Source organism: Pseudophryne corroboree, chromosome 7 (assembly GCF_028390025.1).
Source record: "Pseudophryne corroboree isolate aPseCor3 chromosome 7, aPseCor3.hap2, whole genome shotgun sequence".
In the NCBI taxonomy this organism is placed as follows: Eukaryota; Metazoa; Chordata; class Amphibia; order Anura; family Myobatrachidae; genus Pseudophryne; species Pseudophryne corroboree.
This window is the reverse complement of record NC_086450.1, coordinates 185,752,869-185,771,648: the sequence shown is the minus strand read 5'-3', so window position 1 is coordinate 185,771,648 and position 18,780 is coordinate 185,752,869. Positions and strand designations below refer to the sequence as shown.

The following is an 18,780-nucleotide window of genomic DNA, read 5'->3' as shown; positions in this document are numbered from 1 at the left end:
CTCAAGTAAAAAAACAAAAAAAAAACCAAAAAAAAACTTTGCATCTTCAAAAATGACAGGCCTTTCCATATAAATCCACCTGCAATGGTGTAAAGAGCAATAGCAAATAGCAGCTCATGCCGGTGAAGAACATACAGCCAGACACATAGGGCTATATTAACTAAGCTGCAAACTCTTGTATTTAATAATAATAACTTTATTATTTCATTTTAAAATTCAATGGATAAAACCAGCATAAATGGGCGTTGAAAACCCGCCACTTAATAAATATAACCCTTGGACTTTGGCGAGAGCTGGAGCTAGTCTTATTACCCTCTTGGAGGACAATTGTGGGATAATAGTGACACTTCCACTGAAGTTTTGTGCAAAGCTTTTGAATTGTGCATCTATGTTAAATGTATAATTAAAAAACTTCCCTTCAAGTTTCACAATCCACCAGACAATTTATTATTTTTCTATACCAGTCATAATTATTTAATAGAAAAACTTCTGAACAACATTCGTCAATAAGGAGTTTTTGTTTGTGCACTAGTGACCTTGTTTTTATTCTTGGTAATGCTTTTTAAACATATTAATGTTAACATCTTTAAAAAAATCTATTAATTATTTCACCCATAGCGGATACTGCAGAATAAATATCAATTCATCCAGTTCCCTGTAGATGATTCAAAACACCCGTGTAAATATACAAACTTTTAATTAAAAGGGGAGACCTATTATGAATTTAAACTCTGAGGTCACAGTGCGGTTTTGCTTATCTACACACACGTTGCAGATGTGTGAGAGTTATTCTGACAAGAACTGGGCCCAATAGCAGCGATTCCTTGGGGCTGCAGATTCTGGATGAAGACGTTGTAAACGTACAGTTTTATGCAGCTTAACTAATTCCTGTGGGCAAAACTGTCAGGTGTTACTGATGAAATCATCAGTATTGCAGTGGTATTCCAAACGATGGCTTGTCTATAAGATAGAAGCTTTGATCATGGGCGACCTTCTCCTGCCTCCAATGATAATAGGTGACTTGATCACTGCAGGACCTAATCATCTCACTTGTGATAGAGAATGCTCAAGCTCGCTGTGCAGTGCGGAATGGGGACCGATGCATGTGGCATCACTCCCTATAGTCTAATGAGGTTTCCTCAGTGCTGGTTTTGGCTGCTGTGATTTCTCTGAAATTCTGTCTTTTCTCTCAGAATCGGAGTCTGAAGAGGACTCGTTACCACTCTGCTGCTTCTGCCACATTCCAGCATAGACACCTCCCTTATCAAGCAGCTCATCATGTCTAAATGCAAAAGGAGAAAGGCGGTGAAGGATAATCATATGCAGTAACACAGCTGGGGGATACAGATATATCCTGTTATATTACAGTGTGAGATTTACCTTCCTCTCTCTATGATCTGTCCTTCTTTCAGAACCAGAATCTGATCTGCGTTAATCACAGTGGAAAGCCTGGAAATAAGAGAGTGTGGGGCGTTAAAGAAAGCAGTTTTCATTATATGGGAGACTGGGCAAAGGTTAGTTTCTCTATGGAGCTGCCCTTATCCTGAAAGTAAATAAAATACATGTATATCTTGTGGCAGGGACAGCGTAGTTTCACATGAGGTTAATGTGGAACATCAGGATTTCTCAGGTTTAGAGCAGCAGCAGCAGCAGGACTGAAGGATACAGTCCAGGTTTTTCTCAATCAGTTGTTAGCCAGAAGCTAGGCTTAAGGGCCCTACACACTGGCAGAGAACATGCACGATATGAACGTTCTCGTTCATTAAAGAACGAGAACTCGTTCATATCATGCAGTGTGTAGGCACCAACGAGTAACGATGCGCGGCCCTGCGCTCGTTAATCGTTGGTGTCCATGTTAGCATGCATTGCTATGGAGCCGGGTGACGAGGGGAGTGAAGAAACTTCACTCCCCCGTCACCTTTCCCCGGCCGCCGGGTCACCCGTTGGCCGTATCCGCCATCGTGAAGCTTGGCGGCGGACCTGCCAGTGTGTAGGGCCCATAAGTAATTAACAGCATCTGTCTTCTGCCTTGAAGTATGTGTTCAGTGGAGGGATACATTGCTTCCGATGGACCAGCCGAACAGCCGATAGGCCTAGGGGTGTGGGGTTTAAACTAGGAAGCCATATGGATATATTACCACCGTGTCTGTGAATTATGAAAGGTTCGCTATGGCCTGTGAACACCTTGCCTATGGGATATGAACTGCCATGCTGCGGGGCTATGCTGCTGGACGTTTACCTGATGCTGTCCACCTGAGTGAGAAAATAAAGAAAACAGCCTGTACTTTATCCAGTGTGTGTGATCCTTCTCGCAATCTCTTTATACCACCTCCTATTATAATGCCAGCCTTGATTGCTTACCACTGGGTATTAATTCACGAAGGTAAATTAAAATTTATGACTATATGGGATAATACACTGTCAAATTATAGGGATATTGGTAGTCACAGAGGCATGAAAGCATGGAGCTGTAAGCCTTGTAATATCCGCAAGAAATGACAATAGGAATTGCATTGTTCCTTATATTATACAACATTTCTCAATGAAGAATGAAGGGATACATCAGCACTCATCCTCAGTGCTTATAGATCGCTTCTACATCTATAAAATCCCTAGTGTTCATAATTTACTGGATTTATAATGACAACCATTTAGAACACCAGTTTTGCCAAGTGATTTAAGTTGGTGCTATAATGAGGAAACACATTCTATCACATTTATTGAACAGAAAAAAAATATCAGATGGAGTTCATCATCAGGATGCGGTCTTACCTGTGAGCAACCACAACTGTAGTCCGATTGACACAGACTTTTGCTAAAGAAGCTTGTATGTTGCGCTCGGTTTCAGTGTCCAGTGCAGAAGTGGCCTGGAAGGAGGACATGAACAGTTAGTATAAGACAGATGACAAACCAAGAAAGTGGATAGAGGTAGGGAACTTTTCCTGGGATCTCTTCTGTTTGCCCAAAACAGCATGTATGGTACGACCTAAAATAGGAGACTTGTATAGTTTATCTCCCACAGTGCAACCTTCATAGTGCACCCAACATGGCTGCCTCACCTGATGCGTTCTTGGACTGGATGAAAAATACATGGACCTGACGGTTATGTTAGGACCCTACTCCTAGCGTTATTAGGCAGCAACCACCCATTTTGTGTCCTCTCTTATAGGTGTAACCTATTCTACCCAAGGTGCCTCACCTGGTACCTTTTGTGGGTGGAATGGACAACCCCTAGAAGTTATTACCCAAAATGTCAGCACCAAACCCTGCAATTATACCTACTACGTACTCTAGGATATTGTTGTTTTTAATTATTTCTGTGTAGTTTTGTACTTGCTGTAATTCTAAATCCTCTGCATAATGTATCATGTTTTTGATGTCTGTAAAGCGACTGAGTCCTGCAGGAGAAAAGTGCTATATAAATGAAACAATTCTTATTACTATCACTAAGCAATTAGTAAGTCCCTTTAAAGTAAAGTTAGCGTTGTTAAATCACCTCATCTAGCAGGACAATTTGTGGAGACTTTAGAATGGTTCTAGCAATGGCAACTCGTTGCTTCTCTCCTCCACTGAGCTTCAGACCACGTTCTCCAACTTGTGTGTTGTACCCTGCAGAGATTAGAAACAAATTATATACCCAGGCCAAGTGTCACCCTGAGACACAGCTGTCTTAAGTCTACAGTTTAAACTGTGCAATACTATTGTAAAAGTCAAAAGACGCATTAAATGTAGACTTTAAGCACACTATGTCGCCATATACATTATACTGTACAAAGCAACTATAAATGGATCTGAACAGATGACACAGACATGGCCTGCATACAGGCTCCCCCTAGTGGCAATGTATGGGTTCAATCATCAGTTGCCAACTACCTCAGCTGTCATGCATTGGCATTATTATTATCCTTTATTTATATAGTGATCCGTAGCGCCCAATTACATAGTACATAAATAAATAAATAAATAAATAAATAAATAAATAGGCAAAACAGGAAAACAGTGACTAACAGTTGAATACAATATAAGACAAATGCAGGGCACATAAACATGGCTGCATCAGCAGACGACACTGAAATAAGAATCAGGGTGGCAGAAAAACACAGAATTTGGTGCCGTCAAAGATGGTTTAAGTAAGAGATGGAAAAGCACCTGAGGGAAGAGGGATCTGCTTGTGAGAGCTTACATTCTAAAGAGGAGGGGCAAACAGACCGGGGTGACGCAGAAGGGGTAGACCGTGATCGTGAAACAGAGGGTTAGGATGAGATTTGGCTGGGTTTGGTGAAGGTGTGGGTCTTGAGAGCCCGTTTGAAGTTTTGTAGAGCAATGGAGAGTCTGAGAGCGAGAGGTAGCGAATTCCAGAGACAGGAGCAGCACGTGAAAAATCTTGGAGATAGGAGTGGGAGGAAGTAATCAGTAGGTAGGAGAGGTGGCGTGCATTAGCAGAGCGAAGAGGATGGGTGGGAGTTTAAAGGGAGATAAGGTCAGAGATGTAACTGGGAGAGAAGTGGGTGAGGGCTTTGTAAGTGGCTGCAGCATTGAGGATAGACTGGAATGGAGAGAGGCATTTGTCAGGGATGCCAGATAGGAGATTATAGTAGTCCAGTCTGAAGATAACCAGTGAGTGGATGAGGTCTTAGTAGCATCCTAGGCGAGAAAGGGTCTGATCCTGGAAATATTTTTTAGATGAAAACGGCAGGTTTGTGAGAGGTGCACATTCAGTGTGGTTTAAATGAGCAGGATGAGTCAAGCACTGCTCCAGGACAGTGCACTTGGGGGCTAGAGGAGATAGTAGTGCCATCAATAGATAATGACATTGTGGGAGGTGAGGTTGTGAGGGAGGGTGGGAAGATGATCAGCTCAGTCTTAGACATGTTAAGTTTAAGAAAGCGCCGGGACATCCAAGAAGAGACAGCAGAGAGACCGTTGGAGATACAAGTGAGGAGAGGTCAGGGGAGGTAAGGTAGATTTGAGTATCATCAGCATAGAGATGATATTGGAAGTCAAAAGAGCTAATGAGGCATAGACCCTAAAAAGGTTCTATAAACAAAAGAATTGTATCATAGATAGCAATTCTGTGATTGGTCGTTGGAGAGCCACCCACCATCAGGGAAAGAAAGGATACGTTCATGGATATCAGCTGCAGCTGCTGCGTCTTCCACCTCATCATCTGTGGCACTGACACGTCCATAGCGGATATTGTTGCGGATAGTATCATTAAACAGTACTGTGTCCTGGGGTACAACACCGATGTGAGATCGAAGGGAAGCCTGCAGAACCTAAAGCCAAAGAGAGAATTTATAAACCAATAAAGTTGTCTGGTATCTCTTTAAAGATGTTATGCGCTATATTGATTAGTAATTTGTTCTTTTACTTAATACCCTCCTGCAAGGTTAGCAGAGAATATTGTGTTAGATTTCTGTTTTCCTACTGAGGACCAATAACAGAGCTGTTTTGAAAAGCACATAAAACAAACCAACAGAAAGATACAGAAATGTAATTCTTTTACCATCATTAAATTTTTATTGTTTTTCTTTCCAACAACAAAAAGGGTAGGGTACAAAAGAAAGAGGGAGGGGGGGGGGGAATAATAAACATTTATAAACAATTAGGGGGGAGAGAAACATCTATAATAACAGATTCACTTTGCATCCAATTAGTACATGACATCTGCATATAAATACACAAGCATATAGCAGTACTGAGAGATTGGAGTATTTATGGACTAATGTCCGGGGGATCATTCGGTTCGTTTAAAGGGAACTGGCTGGGGCTAGGACTGGAAATAGTCGGTAAGGGTTGGGGACGGGCTCTACTTGATACATATTCCCGCCATAATGACCAATCTGGTAGTTTCGCAGAAGGGAGAGGTGACATTGCCACAAACTGTGTTTCCATTTCACAATGAAATTCAATTTTTTGAATAACTTTCGAAATATGAGGCAATGTAGACTGTTTCCAGTTTTGTGCCAGAGCGGCTCTTGCCGCTATAAGGATGTGACCCAATACATATTTGTGACGGGGAGATAGAGTATTCGGCATCAAATGGAGCAACGCCATACTAGGAGAGGGGCTTAGGGACATATGAAGAACGTTATTGATTAATTCAAATATAGCTGCCCAGAAGGGGGCCAGTAAGGGACAGGTCCAGAAAATGTGGAAAATATCACCTACTTCCCCACATTGCCTCCAACAGAATTTTGAACATGAGGGCCAAAACACATGAAGTCTATCTGGGGTGAGATAAAGTCTGTTCAGCAACTTTGTGTGCATCTCAGTGTGGTTAAGACACTTAGACATAGTGTGTGTAGATAGGTAGATGTTACTCCATTGGGAATCTGACAGTCTGAGGTCCAAGTCCCTCTCCCACTTAATCTGTGCTTTGACCTTAGGGTTGGGCAGTAGGGCCACGAGAACGTTGTACCAAAAGGATATATCTCCCTTAGAGTCTGTCACATTCAGTCTAGCGTAAACCCGGTGAGTGTATGGGTGGACCTCTCTAGTAATAATAGGAAGCGAGCTCCACCAATGACTAATTTGGTAATAGCTCAGTCGTGAGGAATCAGGTAAGGAAAATTGAGTTTGCAGGGCAGGGAAGGGTATCATTACTGACCCGTCTAACAAATCACTCAGTTTGGAGAGGCCACATAAATGCCATCGGGAGATATTCAAATTTGGGATTAGTTTCATCAAGGCATGGAGAGAAATAGATTTAAAGGTAGGTGGTGCAGCAGTCAGTTTCGCAGTTAATTTGTCCCATGTTTGCAGTGAAGTGCGTGTAGCTGGAAGTGTTGATAGAGAAGGTGGGCGAAGGCTCTTAGGGGTATGTAGGATGTCCCCCAACGGGTAAGCCGTGCACGCTTGTCTTTCCAGCTTAGCCCATCCCAGGTTTAATCCAGCTGCCCCAAACATCCTTACATGTGCTAATGTACACGCCTCATGGTAAAGTGCAAGGTCTGGCATCGCCAGTCCTCCCAAAGCCTTGGGTAGGACCATTCGAGTGCGTGCTATTTTAGGGGCCCGGGCTGCCCATATGTACTTTACCATAATGGCCGTAAATTTGTCAATGTATCGTTTGGGAAAAGAGTAAGGTATCGTTCGGAAAAGATACATCAACTTGGGAAGGAGGGACATTTTGAACGCAGCTAAGCGTCCAAGCCAAGAAATATCATAAAGCGCCCAGGATCTGGTTAAAATTGTGAGCGAGATAAGGAGGGGATTAAGATTTTCCTCCAGTACCGTGTCTATTTTAGGGGATATAGAAACACCTAAGTAGGTAAGAGACGAAGTTTGCCAGTTATAGGGATATTTTGATTGGAGGGTGGCAAGAGAGTCAGAGAGGTTAATTGGCAGAGCATCCGTTTTTGCAGTATTGAGCTTATAATAAGAGGCTCTACTATAATCATCTAATAAGGAGTGTAAGTGGGGCAGGGACTCTATGGGATCTGTGACAAATAGCAAAACATCATCAGCGAAAAGACACAATTTATGCGACTGGGGCCCAAGGGAAACACCAGGGAACAGGGGGCTGAGGCGGATTTTCGCTGCCAGAGGTTCTATAGCGAGCGCAAATATTAGCGGGGACAGGGGGCAGCCCTGTCTCGTGCCGTTGGTAATGGGAAATACGTCTGATAAGAAGCCATTGCTAAACACCCGAGCCGAGGGGCAGTGGTATAAAGCAAGCATGCCGGAGAGAATACGCCCGCTGAAGCCAAATTTAGATAAAACAGATTTCATATATGGCCAACCCAACCGATCAAATGCCTTCTCCGCATCCAGGGATAGCAGGAGAAGGCCCCGATCAGACGGTAAAGAATCAAGAAGATCAAAGACTCTGCGGGTGTTATCCGACGCCTGCCTTCCCGGTATAAACCCCACCTGGTCCTGGTGGATCAAGGTAGGTAAGAAGAGTTTAACTCGGGTGGCAATAAGCTTGGCAAATAATTTAATGTCGCCATTCAATAACGCTATGGGGCGGTAATTCTGGCACGAAGAGGGGTCCTTCCCTGGTTTAGGTAACGTCACCACCTGTGCCTCCAGCATCTCCCTGGGGGGGGTACCCGTCTCAGTTATGTCATTAAAAACGTTGGTCAATGTGGGTGTTAGAAGTCCCTGATACATTTTATAAAAATCGTTTATGAAACCGTCTGGTCCCGGAGCTTTACCTGAGGGCAGCGACCGTATTGCCTCCATAACTTCCTCCAAGGCCCAGGGAGCATTCAAAAGCTCTACCTGGGCCTCCGACAAAGAAGGGAGGTGCAAGGAACTTAAAAAACTATCAATGGACGCTGCTGTAGGTTGTTGGGTGGTAGGGTCCGAAGAGAGATTGTACAGTCGGGCATAATAATGGGCAAATTGATTTGAGATATCCAAGGGATTGGAAACTTTTAAACCGGAGGGGGACATCAGGAATTTAATTTTATTCCGAGCTTGTTGGGATCGTAATTTTCGGGCCAGTAATCTGCCCGGTCTATTACCCGCTATATAAAATCTCTTGCGCAATCTATTCAAAGCTTGTTGTGTTCGGGCCATTAAGAGTTTCTGCAATTGGCCCCGTATCTCGGCAAGCTCCTTTCTAACAGACAGAGACGGGGTTTGTTTGTTTTGGTCTTCCAAGCATTTTAATTTAGCTTCCAAATCGTTTTGTAATTGAGCTGATTGACGCTTTAGTAATGCCCCAGCTTGAATAGCCGCTCCCCGAACTACAGCTTTTAAGGCACACCAGTGATTACATGTGGACGTGTCAGAGGGGGCATTGGACAGTAAATAGCCTGATATACTATCCTCAATCATCTTTTTAGATACATGGTTGGAGAGCAGGTGGGGGGATAGTCGCCACGGGTGGGGAGGTAGGGACTGTCTATCAAGATCCCACCGGCAAAGTATCGGGGCATGGTCTGACCATGTTATGGGAAGGATGTCCACTGAGCGGATGTGCTGCAGAGTCCATTTGTCACAGAAAGTGATATCAATGCGTGAGTATGAGTTATGTACCGGTGAATAAAAGGTGTAATCCCTTGCTGAAGGATTCTGGACTCTCCATATGTCGTATAGGTCAAATTCGTTCACTAACGTCCTAAACCCAGTGGAAGCTGGGGAGGGGGGGGCCGAGCGTAGTGGAACACCTCTCGGAGATCTATCCAAGGTTGGATCTAAGACTAGGTTAAAGTCTCCCAAAACTATCAAGGAACCTTTACGAATTGCTTGAATTTTGGTGAATAATTTGCGCAAAAAGGGAAGTTGGTTGGCATTAGGGGCATATACCGATACTATCGTCACCAGTTTATCAGCTAACAGGCCTTGCACTATGAGGTATCTGCCATTTTTATCAGACGCCTGTGCTTGCAACACAAAGGGTGTTTTTGCACCGATTAGAATCGCCACCCCATTACGCTTAAACGGGCCATTTGCAAAAAACCGCTGGGGATATCTTTGGTCGCCAAAGACCGGGGGTTTCAAAGCTGAGAAGTGGGTCTCTTGTACCGCTGCAATATCCACCTTCTGTTTAAAAAAGTATGTAAGGGCCAATCTCCTCTTATTAGGGGAGTTTAACCCCTTAACATTCAAAGACAAAATCCGAACCATGGTTTAGATAGATGAAATGCATGTCAGCAGTCTCCACCAATCGTACAGTGAACCACCGGCCTAACTCATTACCAAATAGTAGATGTTTCCCAGGAAAAAATAGCTGACAAAAAAGAAACAGGGGAAAAGAGGTACATGGGTGTAAACTAAAATTGGGCATAAATAACAGGGGAATAAACCAAGAAGGCCCTGTATATCGGGCCTGCATAGCTACTGCAAGGGGAGGAACAGGTGCAGTAGAATAACAAGAGGAAGGGGGTGATGTGGCCTGACGCCACCACTCATGCCACCCGTTTATATACTATTAAAATAATTCCGATTTATCACATTCGGGACAGCTAATCAACCGAGGTGCTTAGAATTAATAAGTAACATAACCTAAACAGCAATTAAACAGAACCTTTAGGCAGAGAGAGAACGTAAAAACTCAACACATACATCACATTGACATATCAAAAATTACTTTGTGCACGATTGGGTCGTCGTATAACTCACATAGTCCCAGGGGATAGCCCCAATCGCAAGGTATAGTCCTGAACAGGAAACGACCAACAATCCGGTGTAATCAAGATATTTTAGCCAACAGAAGGGGTCAAGCGATTCAATGAGTAGACCACTCGGCTCGTATTCCAGGGCGACTGCCAAGGCCCTGGGGCTGTTTAACGGAGATGTCCCAGTCCGACAGTAGCTTGATACCGGCATCCAGAGAGGAAACGACATACGAGGATCCGTCGCTAGTGATGATCAGCTTCACCGGGAAACCCCATCTGTAGGGTATGTCGTTAGCACGTAGTGCTGTCGTTATCGGAGCCAGGTTTCTTCTTTTCGCCATTGTTACAGCTGAGAAGTCTTGGAAGATTTGGAGTCCTCCCAGAACATCAGAATCTCCTACATTTCTTGCCGCTTTAAGGATCTTTTCTTTGGTAGAAAAGAAGTGGATGCGTAGTAGAGTGTCTCTGGGAAGATCGTTAGAGACCGTACGCGGGCGAGGCAAGCGGTGTATACGGTCGATAAGTAAATCACGAGTGTCAGCGTCTGGCAACAGCTTGCGAAAAACGGTCATGGTGTAGCCTTCCAATTCCGAGTTAGTCACAGAGTCCGGAATGCCTCTTATTTTAACGTTGTTCCGGCGGGAACGGTCCTCCATATCCGCCATCTTATCTCGTAGCGCGTCCAGGTCGGCCCTCTGCTGGTCATGTGCGGTGATGAGATCGTTGTGGGAGGACACAAGTTCCTCCATCTTATGCTCCAAATGATCTGTACGGTTTCCAACCTCGGTTAAGTCTGTCTTGACTTCTCTAATAGCCGCTGTAAGATCGGTAGTTAGATCAGATTTAAACGCCACCAGGATCTGACATAGGGATTTCACCGTCAGGGGCGCCTCAGAGTCCACATCTATGCCAGCAATCGACATGGTGCCCAGTGAGTTGCTTGATTTCAGAGGGGTCGAGGCAGTAGCCGGGCGTTCCCCCCGAGGGGATGATGAGGTCAGAGGTGATTTCTGTTTAGGAAAAGACACTTTAGGTGGCAGTGCTCCTTTTACCTTTTTAGGGGCCATGATAAAGGAGCTCGGAGGTAGTTGTAAAGGACCAGGACAGGCGTAGCGGTAGGTAAATTTATTCACAGAGATGCGGAACACGGAGGACCGTCAGGTGTCGGACACATTAAACATGAGTGGTGGAGGGAGGTGAGAAAGGGTCACATCAGAGGTTCACTGCAGCATCCCACTAAGCTGCCTGTAACAGAACCAGGGTGTATCAATTGGTGATAAAATATGCACTCACCCTGCACCTGAACCCAGGGATGTTGGAGATGCAGGAGATGTCAGCTCCAGAAGCAGCACAGATTTTCCAAGATGGCCGCCGAGGCCTCTAAGTGCCAGATCTGCTGCTGCTGTTGGAGCTCCTTGTGTGGGTCACTCAGGGCAGACTTCCACCCCCAGCTCCGTGCCCTGGGGTCCGGAGGTGTTTGCAGGCACTGCAGGAGGCTGGGGAGGCGTTCGCGGCCGCTTACTTCCGGTGCGCGAATCGCGCGTCCTCTGGAGCTCAATTCCCGGGTGCGGCGCGTACTCGAGCCCCCGGCTTCCGGACCCGACTAGGCCGCAACCCGCAGGGACTTGCAGGAACGTCCCCCGGCTCCGCGGCTCCTCGAATCAGGTACAGGGGGGCCCCAGGGGGGATAGTAGGGAACTGTGAAGTATGTATAAGGGGCTAGGGCAGGTATAAATTTGGCAATTAGCCCTCTGAAGTGGGAGCCCAGTGCAAGGACGTCTGGTCACCACGTAGGCCACGCCCCCTCCCCAGAAATGTAATTCTTTTAAAAGTAGCAAAATATAAGTACAAGCCAATAAGTTAAAGAAAAAGTGGACATTGGCTTTAAATGTGATTCTAAAAAATGTGTATTGGGCACACATAGAGTAATAGATTTCTCTTTACAGATCACATAATTTTGTTTTACAGGAAACCTTGTATTTTCTAATGTTACTGTGGGCCCTAAATTCAGTTAGGGTACTCCCAACGGCCAAAGTACCATTGGTGGCATGGAATTGTTTTCCTGTCCCTTGCTCCTCATTTTACAGCTAGCTTCTATCTTCCATGCCATGTCACCCTGCTGTGTACAGTTAGCTTTAGTATGCCTTGTTTGCGCGCACTCACCGTGGAGATGTCCTGCCCGTCAATCCTGATGCTGCCACCTCGGACATCATAAAAACGGAAAAGAAGTCGTATTATGGTACTTTTCCCAGAGCCCGACGGTCCCACCTGTGGAAGGAAACAAAAGGTCTCAAATCAGTCTCCCTGGAATACTGTAATATAGATGTACAAATGGGACGATCAGGGCCCACAATCACACTCTCCTGGCTAGTGTGATAGGAAAAGACAGACTACTAAAGGAAAGCGGAACCATTCCAATTATACAAATAATAATGATAATAATAATAATAGTTATAATAAGCAACTGGAGGAGCGGTCCCTCCAGGACAAAGGGAACAAGAGAAAGCGAGGTACCTAGTCAGATTGTGGTGGTAGGGGATTCTATCATCAGGAAGACAGACGGCAATCTGTTACCGGGACCGTGATTGCCGTCTAGTCTGTTGTCTCCCGGGTGCTCGGGTACGGCACATTGCGGACCGGGTAGAAAGATTGTTGGGAGGGGCCGGGAACGACGCAGCGGTCTTGGTGCATGTTGGCACCAACGACAAAGTTAGTGGTAGGTGGGATGTCCTTAAGAAATATTATAGGGACCTAGGCCAAAAACTAAAGGCATAGACATCTAAGGTAATATTCTCCAAAATATAACCTGTGCTACGCGCTAGTCCAGGGAGGCAGAGGGAGATTAGGGAGGTAAATGTGTGGCTCAGAGACTGGTGTAGGAAAGAAGGGTTTGTGTTCCTGGAACACTGGGCGGACTTCTCAGTCAGGCACCATCTTATGTGTCGCGATGGATTGCACCTGAATGAGGTGGGGGCAGCGGTGCGGGGGAGGATGGTTAGAAGGTTGGAGGACATTTTAAACTAGGTGTCTGGGGGGAGGGATTAATAAGAACTAGAGGGACATCTAGAGAGCGAAGAAAAGAGGGATGTATAAAGTATAATGGGGGTGGAGAGGGGGGAAGGAGTAAAATAGTCAGCGATGGTAATTTAAAGAAAACTCAAGTTCCTAAGGAAACGTTATCTACAACAAAACTTGCGGATCAGGGAATAACTAAGCTTAAGTGTATGATTGCTAATGCAAGTAGCCTAACAATGGAGGAATTAGAAACAATTGCAGTTAAAGACCAATATGATATAATAGGCATTATAGAGACATGGTGGGACGATTCTCACGACTGGGCAGCAAACATGGAAGGGTAAACCCTCTTCAGGAGAGATAGGACTACTAAAAAGGGAGGGGGTGTTTGTCTTTATGTTAAACCATTCTTAAAACCGTATTTAAAGGAGGAAATTTACGAGGGGACTGGAGATAACGTGGAGACATTATGGGTTGAGATTTCGAGTGGGGGTAAAGATACAAAAAAATCTTTTAATAGGGCCATGTTATAAACCGCCAGATATTAGTGTTTGTGACGTATTACAACTCTTGCAGCAAATTGAAAAAACTGCAGGAATGGGGGATGTCATTATTGTTGGGGACTTTAATTACCCAGGCATAAACTGGAAAACCGAAACAGTAAATATAGCTGGGGCAACAGGTTCTTAAACATGTCACAGGTAATCGAGGAACCAACTAGGCATAGGACTATATTGGACCTAGTACTAACTAATAATGAGGAAAAAATATCAAACACTAATGTAGGGGAGACCTTAGGAAATAGCAATCATAATATGATCACATTCGATATCAGCTTCGAAAAACAACAATATAAGGGTCTAACTAAGACTTTTAACTTTAGAAAAGCTAATTTTATATTGCTGAAACCAGCAATGAAGGACATAAATTGGGAAAATGTATTTCATGGTAAGAATACGGCTGAAATGTGGGATGTTTTTACAACTGCGCTCAATAAGTACACTAAATTGTATATTCCCAAGGTCAACAAAAACAGGAGTAGTAAATTCAAAGTGATGTGGCTTAATAAGGTGGTCAAGGAACAAATGGATAAAAAAAGGCGTGCTTTCAAAGCATTTAAGTCTGACGGTACGGTGGAATCATTCCAGTTCTACAAGGAAAGAAACAAAAATATGCAAAAAAGAAATCAGAGCAACTAAAATAGAAAATGAAAAACAAATCGCAAAGGAGAGTAAAACAAACCCCAAAAAGTTCTTTAAGTATATAAACGGTAAAAGGTTAAAAAAGGAGAATATTGGGCCTTTAATGGGAGAGTTGGATGTCTTGATTAATGATAGGGAAAAAGCGGATTTATTGAATAAATTCTTTGCATCAGTATTCACAAGAGAGGACAGGTTGACAAGAGTAGAGCACAACATAAGCTATAATAACGACTCGTTGCTAGGTACTTGGTTAAACGAGGAAGTAGTCCGGGAGAGACTAAGTAAAATTAAGATAAATAAATCTCCTGGCCTGGATGGACTTCACCCCAGGGTTCTTATTGAACTTAACGCAGAGCAAGTACAACAGTGATAAGCTAAATGCACTAGCTGAGTGATAAGCAAAACTCTCACCAGTGCGACCGTCTGTCCAGGCATCACAGTGAAAGAGACATCACGCAGGATTTCCCTTCTTTGGTGGCGTATAATGAATTGAAAATAAACATATTAGAATGAACAAATCAATTCAGTGTGTAGCTGTAATCTTTAATGAAAATATTAGAAAAAACAAAGAAAGAAAAAAAATATATAATACTCAGGCACTGGAGGATTTTAGATTTATCTCAAAAGTGACATTCTGGGTCTCAATTCCACTACTGAGCACAGGTTTGTTTTATAAGTGTGTCAATGTTTTCTACTGACAACCTTACTCAGAGGAGGCTTCCAGCATTGAATAAAGCATACAGTAAAATAAATGTAATGGATGAAAATCTGTCCGTTTGTATGTATGTAGATTTTTTTTTATTTAAAAAACAAAACGAGTTTTATGGTAAGAACTTACCTTTGCTAAAACTCTTTCTGCGAGGTACACTGGGCTCCACAAGTCTGGACAATGGGGTGTAGAGTAGGATCTTGATCCGAGGCACCAACAGACTCAAAGCTTCGACTGTTCCCAGAATGCACAGCGCCGCCTCCTATATCACCCCGCCTCCCAGCACAGGAGCTCAGTTTTAGTTAACCAGCCCAATGCAGTAGCAGGAAAAGAGACGACAACGGTTAGTAGCCACATACACTACACTCTCACGACAAGAGAAGTGTCAGCGGCTAATGCCACATCAACCAAAAGAAGCTAAGTGCGTAAGGGTGGGCGCCTTGTGGAGCCCAGTGTACCTCGCAGAAAGAGTTTTAACAAAGGTAAGTTCTTACCATAAAACTCGTTTTCTGCTCCGGGGTACACTGGGCTCCACAAGTCTGGACAATGGGGATGTTCTAAAGCAGTTCCTTATGGGAGGGGACGCACTGTAGCGGGCACAAGAACCCGGCATCCAAAGGAAGCATCCTGGGAAGCGGCAGTATTGAAGGCATAGAACCTTATGAACATGTTCCCGGAGGACCATGTAGCCGCCTTGCACAACTGATCAAGGGTCGCACCATGGTGGGCCGCCTAAGAAGGTCCAACAGACCGAGTAGAATGGGCCGTAATGTGAGCAGGAGCTGACAGACCAGCCTTTACATAAGCATGTGCAATCACCATTCTACTCCATCTGGCCAGGGTCTGCTTGTGAGCAGGCCAGCCACGTTTGCGAAATCCAAACAAAACAAAGAGAGAATCAGATTTTCGAATAGAAGCAGTTCTCTTCACATAGATACGGAGAGCCCGTACCACATCCAAAGACCGCTCTTTGGGAGACAAATCAGGAGAGACAAAGGCTGGAACCACAATCTCCTGATTAAGGTGGAACGAAGTAACCACCTTAGGTAAATATCCGGGACGAGTCCTAAGAACCGCCCGGTCACGGTGAAAAATCAGATATGGGGAACTACAAGACAAGGCACCCAGATCCGACACTCTTCTAGCAGAGGCAATAGCCAGCAAGAACACCACCTTAAGGGAAAGCCACTTAAGGTCAGCTGAACCAAGAGGTTTAAATGGAGGCTCCTGCAACGCCTCCAAAACCACCGACAAGTCCCAAGGAGCCACAGGCGGGACATAGGGAGGTTGGATACGCAACACACCCTGAGTGAAAGTATGAACATCAGGTAAAGTCGCAATTTTTCTCTGAAACCACACCGACAAGGCAGAAATATGAACCTTGAGGGAGGCCAGATGCAGGCCTAAATCTAGGCTCTGCTGCAGAAAAGCCAAAAGTTTGGCTGTACTATACTTGGAAGCATCATAATTGTTAGATGTGCACCAAACAAAGTATGAATGCCAGACCCTATGGTAAATCCGAGCAGAAGCCGGTTTCCGGGCCCGCAACATAGTTTTAATGACCTCATCAGAAAAACCCTTAGCCCTCAACACGGAAGCTTCAAGAGCCACGCCGTCAAAGATAGCCGGGCTAGGTCCTGGTAGACACAAGGGCCCTGAACGAACGAGGAGGTCTGGGCGTTGTGAAAGTAGAAGTGGACGCTCTGACGGTAGGCCTTGCAGGTCTGAGAACCAGTGCCGTCTAGGCCACGCCGGAGCTATGAAAAGCAGAGTTCCTTTTTCTAGCTTGAACTTCCGAATTACCCTGGGCAGGAGTGACACCGGAGGGAACACGTACGGCAGCCGTAACCTCCACGGCACCGCCAGCGCATCCACGAATGCTGCTTGAGGATCCCTTGTCCTTGCTCCGAAGACCGGAACCTTGTGATTGTGTCGAGACGCCATCAGATCCACATCTGGAAGACCCCACCTTTCCACGAGGAGTTGAAACACTTCTGGATGGAGGCCCCACTCGCCGGCATGCATGTCCTGACGACTGAGAAAGTCCGCTTCCCAATTCAGGACTCCCGGAATTAATATTGCCGGCAGATGGCGTTCTGCCCACTGTAGAATCCGTGAGGCTTCCTTCATTGCCAAACGGCTTCGAGTGTCGCCTTGATGATTTATGTAAGCCACTGTGGTGGCGTTGTCCGACTGTACTTGAACAGGACGGTTCTGAATTAAATGCTGGGCCAGGTTCAACGCATGGAAGACCGCCCGCAACTCCAGAATGTTGATCGAGAGGAGAGATTCCTCCTTGGTCCACCGACCCTGTAAGGAGTGCTGCTCCAGCACCGCGCCCCAACCTCTTAGACTGGCATATGTTGTCAACAGGACCCAGTTGGATATCCAGAAGGGACGGCCCCTGCACAATTGTTGGTTCTGGAGCCACCAGAGCAGCGACAGACGGACCTCCGGAGTCAATGAGATCATTTGAGACCTGATCCGGTAAGGCAGGCCGTCCCACTTAGCTAGAATCAGCTTCTGGAGGGGGCGAGAATGGTATTGAGCATACTCCACCATGTCGAATGCTGACACCATGAGGCCCAGCACTTGCATCGCCGAATGTATCGACACTTGCGGATGAGAAAGGAAGCAACGAATCCCGTCCTGAAGCTTCAGGACTTTCTCCTGAGACAAGAACAACCTCTGGTTGTGAGTGTCCAACAGCGCTCCCAGGTGCACCATGCTCTGAGCAGGGACCAGGGAGGATTTCTTCCAGTTGATGAGCCACCCGTGGGCTTGTAGAAACCGGACCGTCACATCCAGATGACACAGGAGAAGATCTGGGGAATTTGCCAGGATTAACAAGTCGTCCAGATACGGCAGTATCCTGACCCCTTGACGGCGGAGTACCACCGTCATCACCGCCATAACTTTGGTGAAGACTCGCGGAGCCGTTGTTAAACCAAAAGGTAACGCCCGAAACTGGTAATGTAGGTTGCCAATAGCGAACCTCAGGTATTGTTGATGTGACACTGCTATAGGAATATGCAGGTAAGCATCCTGTATGTCCAGGGAGACCATGTAGTCCCCAGGTTCCAAGGCCAGAATTACAGAGCGAAGGGTTTCCATACGGAACTTGGAAACCTTCACAAACCTGTTCAGTGCCTTGAGGTTGAGAATGGGCAGGGAGGACCCATTCGGTTTCGGGACTAGAAACAACGGAGAATAGTACCCCCGGCCCCTCTGAGCAAGAGGCACCTGTACTACGACTCCTGTATCCAGGAGGGTCTGTAAAACCGAATGCAGAGTGTTTGCCTTTGTCTGGTCTGATGGGACGTCTGTCTGGCAAACTCGATGAGGGGGTCGGTTTTTGAAGGCTATAGCGTAACCTCGAGTGACGACTTCCCATACCCAGGCATCGGAAGTGGTCTTCAACCATTCCTGGGTATACCCTAGAAGCCGGCCCCCAACCCTGGGATCCCCCAGGGGGAGGCCCGCCCCGTCATGCGGCAGGCTTATCGGTCCGACGGGCAGCCCAGGCTCTTTTGGGCTTCGGCTTACCAGGTTTGGAAATGCGGGCCTGCTTATGGGCGTAATTCCAAGTTGATCGCAGCAGGAAATTTTTTAGCAATTAGGCAAAACCATGTGCACTGCAGGGGGGGGGGGGGCAGATATAACATTTGCAGAGAGAGTTAGATTTGGGTGGGGTGTGTTCAATCTGCAATCTAATTTGCAGTGTAAAAATAAAGCAGCCAGTATTTACCCTGCACAGAAATAAAATAACCCACCCAAATCT

At 45.5% G+C, this 18,780-nt stretch overlaps 1 protein-coding gene across 1 annotated transcript in view; it reads right to left on the bottom strand.

Annotated features, from left to right (window-relative positions):
* Positions 1-423: 423 nt before the first annotated feature.
* ABCB6 (ATP binding cassette subfamily B member 6 (LAN blood group)) overlaps positions 424-18,780 on the bottom strand; it is a 104,724-nt gene continuing 86,367 nt past the window's right edge. The window contains exons 14-20 of the mRNA XM_063933869.1: positions 14,702-14,759; positions 12,237-12,341; positions 5,102-5,276; positions 3,497-3,609; positions 2,773-2,867; positions 1,381-1,449; positions 424-1,282 (exon numbers count right to left, since the gene is read on the bottom strand). Of these exons, the coding sequence (XP_063789939.1) occupies positions 1,126-1,282; positions 1,381-1,449; positions 2,773-2,867; positions 3,497-3,609; positions 5,102-5,276; positions 12,237-12,341; positions 14,702-14,759 (772 nt within the window). The 3' untranslated portion in view covers positions 424-1,125. The remainder of the gene's footprint in view (positions 1,283-1,380; positions 1,450-2,772; positions 2,868-3,496; positions 3,610-5,101; positions 5,277-12,236; positions 12,342-14,701; positions 14,760-18,780) is intronic.